This window comes from Neopsephotus bourkii, unplaced genomic scaffold (assembly GCF_033783945.1).
Source record: "Neopsephotus bourkii isolate Nb327-2 ecotype Australia unplaced genomic scaffold, CSIRO-AGI_Nbou_v1 NB_454, whole genome shotgun sequence".
NCBI lineage: Eukaryota > Metazoa > Chordata > Aves > Psittaciformes > Psittacidae > Neopsephotus > Neopsephotus bourkii.
The window spans coordinates 15,869-25,262 of NW_026900956.1; the positions used below are offsets into that span (position 1 = coordinate 15,869).

At 40.2% G+C, this 9,394-nt stretch overlaps 1 protein-coding gene across 1 annotated transcript; it reads right to left on the reverse strand.

The window, feature by feature from the left end:
* Positions 1–351: 351 nt before the first annotated feature.
* Positions 352–8,727, reverse strand: LOC133210325 (inactive serine/threonine-protein kinase TEX14-like; the record flags this gene model as incomplete). The annotated part of the gene is made up of 11 exons (XM_061349608.1): positions 352–539; positions 1,059–1,325; positions 1,881–1,960; positions 3,110–3,216; positions 3,946–4,934; positions 5,291–5,441; positions 5,645–5,835; positions 6,151–6,302; positions 7,469–7,647; positions 8,079–8,202; positions 8,614–8,727. Coding segments are annotated over 11 exons (2,497 nt in total), but the record flags the coding sequence as incomplete, so codon positions are not given.
* Positions 8,728–9,394: the final 667 nt, after the last annotated feature.

Below are 9,394 nucleotides of genomic sequence, written 5' to 3' on the forward strand. Positions count from 1 at the left end.
ACACAAGAGGTTCCACTTAAACTTGAGAAGAAACTTCTTCTCAGTGAGGGTGACAGAATACTGGAACAGGCTGCCCAGGGAGGTTGTGGAGTCTCCTTCTCTGGAGACATTCAAGACCCGCCTGGACACGTTCCTGTGTAACCTTATCTAGGTGTTCCTGCTCCGGCAGGGGGATTGGACTGGATGATCTTTTGAGGTCCCTTCCAATCTCTAACATACTGTGATACTGTGTGAAATCAAAATTGCATTTAACTTGATCACTTTGAGTCTCACATTACCTTGATGGTTTATAGAACCAAACAAAAAAAAAAGGGCGGAGGAGGGAAGATTGTAGGTCAGATTTTAACGGAAAAGATCAGCTCATAGCAGTTCAGTGTGCAACATGGAGACACCAGGCTACACTGTTTTACAGATAACTATCTGCATTGCTGTACATACTCGAGAGATATTCTCGACTTGTTGAGGAAGGACTGAATTCTTAAGAATGGCTATTCCAGACTCTGCTTTTTCATCTTGTGATGGTGACTGGGAACTTCTCCCTAGGATGTCAGAATGGAACAAAATTATTAGGCAAAAAATAACATGGAGTGATCTGAACCACTGATGGAATACAAATGAGAGCAGACAGTAAAACCACATTGTCTGCCAGGAACACGGTGAAATAATGACATGTAAATGCTTACATCGTTAATCTAGGCATCAGCAGCTTTCCCTGTTCCTTTATCTGTAACTATTACAAAAGTACTTATCCATTATGCTGCCACAGAAAAAAGCATCTCTCTAGTCTAACTGAAGGAGATAAAGTGTGAGAGCATACTTGTGGATTTGAAAGCTTTAGGTCTTCCAGCTCACTGGACATTACCTCCACTTATTAATGTGTGATAGCTATCTTAGCCCATTATTTATGTTCACCAATGACTGACTTACAGACCTGGTTTTGGAGCAAGACTCTGGAAGACAAAATTGACAATTAGTGTAACAAAATAACAGAAACTGAAAGCTGCTGGGAGATTAAGAGAGACAAACAGGAGAAATTATTTTTCATTTTTCAACCCTAGCTCCAGAACTTCTGAATGCAGACTCCAGATCACTCTCCTCCGATTCAGATCTATTCTCTCTGCCCAAATCCTGAGGCTCAACATTATCACCTGACTGCCACCTATATCTTTGTTGGTCTTGACTTTTTTTGACTCTGACAGTGACATGTTGAAAGGCTTCATTTGTACTCTCTGCTTCACTTTCAGATGTACATTCACTGTCTGGATATGGACAGCGAAATTCTAACCTTCCTGAGGCTGCTCTTCTGGCCAATTGATTTACTTCAGCTACAGAACAACGACAAAATTACCAGTTTGCACAACAGAATCTGGACCTTCAAGCATTCCCTCTGTTTCATCGTGTCTGCAGACTTGGAAATGCTGAAGTTATAGCCTGTAAACTCCTTCATGAGGGAGAAAGCTAAAAACTTCTTTCTGTTTGAAAGAAAGCTTAAAACCTGCGTACGTTGTTATGGGTCTTTACATGAACTATTTTTGGTAGTCTCCATTCTCTATTATTCTTGCCTGTACTGCCATCCACTGGTCATGGCTATACTACCCTGTTTAAATTCATACACTGTTCCTCCCTTACATCCTCCGAAACAGGGCTAGAAATTCCTTGTGCTTTATAATCAAACAATCTTAATGTGGTTGTGATTATTTTATGCCCTTAATGCGCAAGACACAGTATCCTACTCATCTGGTTTTCATCCAAGCACAGCCTAGTACAGCTTTAGCTATTAAGGCAGATAGACCTTTCTTAAGTAACAAAATGTGTTAAGTTTTAATGCACTGCAGTAAGACTTGCTAACATTAATGCCAAGCTAACACTGATTTACTTACTCCTCCATTCTGATTGCATCATCCTTCTCTCCTTACTTATTTTTGTACTGTAAATTTCACACCTTGATTTTGGATAGCACCTATAATGATAAATTGTGAAATGCATCAAACTCTGTTAATGCACAAGTGTGCTGCATTAATTATTCCCCAGTCAGTAGAAGACTAGAAGTTGGTTTAATGTTAACTAAAAGTCTGAGAGTACACGTGTTCCAAGAACCCAGTAGAACTAGCTGATTGAGGCATCAGAAGCTTAGAAAGCACAGCCAGTTATTTAGATCTACTATAGGTTAATAAGACAACCTGTACATTAAAATCTAGATTTCAAAAGCTGTCAATGGCCTTCGGATGATACATCTATATAAACACTAACAGACAGCAAATGCTACGTAGATGTGTCTTATTCAGGTCAATACGGTGATAAGGGGACAACTGATGATACCCAGAACTTCAGACTTGTATATCAACAACCCTACCACCAACCTGATCACGACCTATAGTTCCTTCACTTCAGCTAACCACGTTATCTGGAATATTTATGTTCTAATCAAGTATATCCTTCAGTTGGTCTTACTGATCCAACAGGGTCATGAATCAACTTCAAAATTGCAACAGTTTTCCCAACCGATTTGACCCAAATATTGAAGGAGATGCCTGTCCCCAGCTTTCCAACTAATAAGATACGTTAATTTGCACAAGTTTTGACAGGTACTTTTCACATGTACTTTCCACCCACACGTAGAAATACATAGAGGCAACGTTAAAAAGCACAGCAAACAGAAAAAAAGTAATGCATGCTCTGTTGTCACTGGGTTTAACACGACTGTTTTACTCCCACAGCTCCTAACATAGGTCCCAGTCCTATAGCTATGAAAACCAAAGTTTTTCTACTGAGCATTGAATGAGACTGTGCAGAGCGAGGAGAACTACGCTTACTAGTAACTTACTAGACTGCTCTCCTTAGGCACTGTTGCAGTTTTGGACCACTGACCTCCATCAGAGAGGCATCTGGAATCTATTTGAACACCACTCTGCCTGATGCTGCAGCAGTCACCCTGCCAGTTCTGCAGCTGACAGTGACTCACAGTAGGGTCCTGATTGGACAGATGGAGTTGCCTTACTGAAAACACATTCAATGCCATCCTTGATCCTAGATGTGCCTACTTTGGACAGTGACTGTAATAAGATAAATCTGCTACATTATTTTTTCTGTGAATATGATCAAAACTCACCACCTCTCTTCTTCACTTCCACTTGCCGCAGAATGTGAATCGCCTCCTCTCTGACACTGCAAATTGGACTTTGTTTTGCTTCTTACAGACAAATGTGGGAATAAATTCTGAAATGGGTCCAACAAGTCCTGATTCAGCACATGCCAGGCATTCTGGTAATTACTAGCTGAGCTGTCTAGGAGATATACTAAGAATTGCACTGTGCAAATTTTATTCCCTAGGTTATAGTTTAGTAGCACTGCCCATGAGAAAGGATATCTCCAGGCCTCAGCCTAGAAAAACTCCATTCTGGATTTATAGCAGGTTTCATATGTACACAGGCAGGCTATCACAGGGAATGAGTGGACCTAAATGACTCAAGATTATTCCCACCGCAGATAAGTACATACATTTTTCTCTTTCTCTTTGGGCTAAGCATAGCAGCTGCTTATATTTAACAATGAAAATGATCTAGAAGCCCTTATTAATGACACCTTATGATCTCTACAATAAGTATGGAGATAAATGTAAATGAATTATATCCATAATTAAGTATACAAACAAAAATCTCTGCTTGCCCTTTTCCCCAACAGTCCCATCTCGATTTTAGAACAGGATTTTATCCCCTCCTGAGCCACTGGATTAGTTATTTGCTGCGGATGAGGGGTGGGGAGAAGGAAGAAATAATACTATTGCTCTGCTGACCTGACAATTTTCATTCCTACGACGCATATGGCATGTGCAATACTGTAAACAACAGATTCATCCCTCCTTTTTGACACCATCCCTAACTATGTCTCTTCATCTGCTAAGGAATAAAGGATTGATGAAAACAATCACCCTACTCAACCCTTTACCTTGTGGTCCAGACTCACTTGATCATCCTGTATTTTCATTGCAATAATGGTGGTATCATGATGGCTGTTTTCATTTTTACTCTTATTCATCTCATGAAAGCACTTCCACTTCTCATTTTGAATTGTCTCCGTTGCTTTTGCTGTCTTTGAAACAACTTGGAAACCACTTTCACTCAATGCTCCTTGGGCCTGACATGTTACTACTGGTGGAACATAGTTTCTTGATGGTGGACCTACAGCCTTCCGTGAGAAGGTATTAACTCCGGAAAAAGGGTTGTCAGTATTTTGGAAAGTACCATCAGATCTGTCAGAGTGTCCTTGAAAGTTTTGCTTAGAAAGCCGATTCATTCTGACTTCCTGGAGCATCTTGTTTTGGTTTTTAGTGGCCTCTGATTTGTCCAGTTTTTCCTCTAGCCTGCACAGGGAATCTGATATCTGCTGCACCATGCTTTGAGATATCTTTACACTAAGGACACATTTGCTGATGTGCTGATCAGTTCTGGACATACTCACCAGTCTCCCAGCATCTCCCACCTGTGCCAGTTCAGAGGCCTCACTCGTGCTCTGCTGGGCTTCTGTAGAGTACTCTGTATCTGATTCTGAAAAGCTGTCTTCCCCATAAACTGGCTTTTCCTCATAGTGCACTCCAGGGGATGCAGACACATCTTTGAAGCTAGCCTTATCTTCTTTGAAGGTAGCCTTGTTTTCTTCCTTTCGCTGCCTTTCTCTGTCCTTTAGAGTTTGACTTAATCCAGCTCCTTCTTCCAGGAAGTCTCTGTGAAGTTCTGGGAAACTGGCAAGGATTTTATTGATTTCAAAGCTACAGAGGCTGTCAACCTCATCACTGACACTTGGGGTGATCTCAAGTTCAGAAGGCACATCCTGATTTTCATTCTGTGCAACTGTCTGTAGAGTGGTTGGTGCCTCTTGGGGCACTAAAGCACTTTTCTCCTCAGGAAAAACAGAGTATATTGGGGAAGTAGAGCTGCCTGGGAAAAAAATACATTAATAAAAAGAACAATGGAGAGAGATTTTAGATGTGAAGCCGTTTCTCCAGATGTCCAAACACCGGTTTTGTACAATCAGGAATTCATGTCTTTTGTAGATTACATGAACGGCATTTAACACCTCTGCTGAAAACATGCCTAAACTTCAAACATTAGCTAGATTTAGTCTTGAGTTTACATTAAGGGTGGCAGCCAGAACACAAAGCTAACTGCTTTCTATTTCCAAACTATATCAGAAAATCTGTAAGTGCTCAAATTTTAGTTATTTATGTAAGACCTTTATGGACCGAGGAACACGCTAAGTGAAGGACACATGACATCTTCTAAAAGAAACTCACCAGCCTTGGTTCTCTCTTTTCCCCAAAATTCCTGTGTTTTATTCTTGCTTCTTACAGGTGATACCAAACAGACGTTCGCATCTGCAAAACCAATGGGTCTCTGTGCTTTTGGCATTTCATCAGCATGACCAGTTTGGGATTTAAGTAAACCCTGTAATACAAAAAACAGAATAAAAGATAACTACATTCGACAGTTCAATGTCTCTACCTTCTCTTTGAAGGTGGCCTGCCTCCATAATCAGTAAAGGATTGTTTGGATTGTCTCCCACCTAGATTTAAGCAGACCAACTTGAATCTGAATGGATACAAAACTGCTGGTTTAAATACATGACAGGCTAGAATCCTGGAAGTCACCTTTAAGCCATTTTGCAGTATATATTGAATATCCTGAAGATTCATGGAGCGGTTCTTCTGTTTAGGTTCCAGCCCTGACTTTACGATATCGTAGTAAGGCACAGGAAGTCTAACATCTGCTTCTAACTGCTCTCCTGAAATTATGAGCTCTTTAATAACTGAGTCTTCACAACCCTCCCAGGGAGGGGTCTCTGCAAAACATAAATACAGACTTCATGTCAAAAGCTGTATATCGGTGTTCATGAAAACAAAGAAAAAAGAAAAAAAGGTAAAAAGAATCAGATACTGAAGCATTATTACCTGCACATTCCCTAATTTACAACTACTGTCTCACTAACATTTGGGGTTTTGCCTGGAGGGTTCCTTTTCCAGTTAACTCTGTACAAGCCATCACAGCAAGGTTTCATCCGGTCACACAGAGGAATTAGACATTAGGGGCAGACAGTCTGCACTGAAAACATTTGGTGGCTTACCCAAGTGACAAAAGTCTGACCCTGCAGATATACCTGTCAAGGCCTCCTGCACTACTGCACAGAAGCTGTAAATATCCGATTTGACTGTGACAACTTTTTCAAGGATTACTTCAGGAGAGCACCACTTATACAGCTGCACTGGGACAGGAATACGTGTCAGATCACTGTGTTCTCCACCATCTTTGCTGTATAAAGGGAAAAAAGTTGTAAATTGGGATGTACAACACAATCAACTAGAAGGTATATTGGAATTCTGGATTTTGGAATTCAAACACCCGAGTTTGTTGTATCTGCTTTTAGTTTAAATACCTAAAGGGTCCAGAGTGTATCCTCAAATAAAACCTGTAGTATTTTCACATCAATAAAATGTATTCTGACACACTGCAGCAAAGACTTTCTGCTGAAAGTAACACCTGCTTTAACAAATTTACACTCAAAAAGACATCGGAGAAAGCCGAAAATTTCCCAATAGGAATTTTACAAGCAACCCCTGAGCTCTGGCCAGTATTGTCCGACTGTGGACAAAACATAAGAAGGTATCACCTGGCCTGTCAATGTTTATTTTGCCATGTCTAGAAGGTAATTTCCTCCTCATATTTAACTATAAGGGTTTTGTTACTTATTTCACAGCAAGCTGTATCTGAAATAGACAAGAAATGGACAAGATTTATTAATAAACTGAGTTCACAAGGAGGTTAGGAAGTACCTTTGCTCCTTTCAGGGCATTACGATCAGCAAATTTTTGTTTATTATCAATTTTACTCTTTCTTTACAGTCTAACCAGCCACTTACTTCCTTTCTAATCAGACTGCGCTACAAGAAAGAAGTAATAAAATGTATATAAGTAATAATCTACCAAGATGAAATAGTGTCCCTCATAAAAGAAATTTTGTTTGTCACAAGTGCCATTTAATTACTCCCAGTTCCATGAAGTGTGGAATCTTCAACCATTTAGGTAAGTCTCCAAAAACACAAGTTGAGGATAACAAAAGGACACTTAAATTATTTTCAGCCCAGCAGCAGAATTAATAACTCAAAATGGAATTACATCTCTGGTCTGCAAGATTAGATTCTATTTCTCTATGACGATGTTTTTATACTGCAGTAAAGGGCTGCTTCTCTTACTAGTTTCTATTTTCAGATACAACACAGAAACTAAGTCCCCCTGAAGCTCGTTGTACTGCCTGTAGCAAAGGTAATGTACCTGAGCAGTAATAATTTACTCCAGTAACTCTGTTACCTAACCCAGAGGCAGGACTCCCTAGTTATCAAGAGGGGCACTTCAGCAGAATTTCATACTAGATTTACTCGTGTTTGTTCCTTTCACAGAAACAGTGAGGACACTCTTTACCTCTCTATCATGTATTCCAAGTTGCACAGCTTTGCCTCACCAGAAGAAACAATCTGAATAGCGTATGAGGTAACTGAACGGTGGATAAATCCACGGTAGTGTAGAAAACGCAAAGCACTGATAATTTGAAGCAGCACATGCAAAATTATCTCCATGTACAGTACTGGGAATTCTGTACGCTGGAATAAAACCCGAAAGTACCAAATTAATATTGAAAATAAAACACAAACCAGTTGATTAGAAAAAAGGAAAAAAGCACAACTGAGTTCAAACCTTTGCTTTTATACACAGGCATTTTGCAATGTATTACATACAAATACTGCCACATTTACAGTCCACAGTGACATGCAGAAAATTAAAAGCTCAGCCATGTTGAGACTGACACCAAACAAGAATATCAGTGCAACTGCACCTAAACGCTAAGTGAACTATTTGCCAGTTATAAATTTTACCAGGTTACAGAGTACCTGGTACTGTGCAAAGAATCAGAAACCTGGATATGCAGACTGGCAATTTTGTCTTCTTATTCTTTGAGTAAAGTTGGCAGATGTAGTTACTAAACTTCTTCCTCTCAATTAACTACTGTTTAAAAAATAAGTAGTCCAATTACCCTTTCATGAAGGATACTGTACAGAGAACCAAAGTTAACTCTTTCATATACCAAACGGGTTTTCTCCAAGTCACTAGACAGACACACAGCCATCAACTGTAGGAAATGAGGATGTCTGAGTTTACTGCAAAGGGGGGGGGGGGGGGGGGAGGAAAAGTAAGGGAAATCTGAGATTAAAAAAGTCCTGGCTTTCTAGATGTTTTTGATCAATACAACATGAATGCTTCTAACTTTTCATTGAAAAACACCAAGTTTTAAAAGAACCATAGATTAGGAGGCACTTAGGAAACAATGCTTATTGTCACAATTAGAAGAATCTATAAATAAGCCATCCAAGCAAAGTGCAATAAAGCATTCACCCAGACATATGAGAAGAGAGTATTATCCACTGGGGAGCAAATGGAACGGAAATAGGCAGGAGAAGAAAGAGACCTGTATTACTCATTTGGAGAGCAAGGACAACCACAGTCCTCCTGAGCTTACATCGCTGGAGACACCCAAACCCCAGGAGCACTTGTGGCACATTCTCTCTTACCAGCTGTGTTCCTGCTCTGCAACAAGAAGATCAGCAAAGCGCAGTTTACTGCAGCTCTGATGGGGCTCTAAGCCCAGTTCCTTCACTGTAACTCTGCTGCCTCCCCACATTAAGCTACAAGAAGAAAAGGAATTTCTGTGAGATGTTTTCTGTGGTATTTTTTCCCAGTTACAGGGTTACTTATAAATAATTCTGAAATGCTCTGGTTGTGCCTCCTTTTGTTAGTAACATCACTCTGACAACCCCAGCTATGGCGTATCCTTTTTCAAACTGACAATAAATTCTCATCCAGTTAAGGATTGGATGCAACAGGCCAGGTTTGCTGTCCAAAGACACCACCCTTCCATGACTCAAGGTAAAGAACAAGGTCACTTTAAAACTCCCCCCTCTAAAGGCCATCAGGCTACTGTGATACAAGCCAGAGCTTTGGGAAGCTTAAATCACCAATTTCTCAGGTCTCTGGGTGCCTCTGAGGCACAACTATTTGCTACACAATACAAAAGATTAAAAACCAAGAAGATTCAGTCTGAACTTTCAACTCATTTCACCACAGGTGTGAGCAAGTACGCTGCATGACATGCATATGCAGAGGTCTAAGGTTTGATCCAACAATTACAAGGACTCAACACTGAACAACACAACCTGTGCAATCCCAGCAACCCATTTCCCATCCCAAAAGGAGTAAGTACTGAAACGTTGCTATCAGTGAGTAATGATAATTGGGTTAGTATGGATGGAAAGGACCAGAGCAACCTACACATGTTGAGGGAATCTAAAGAAA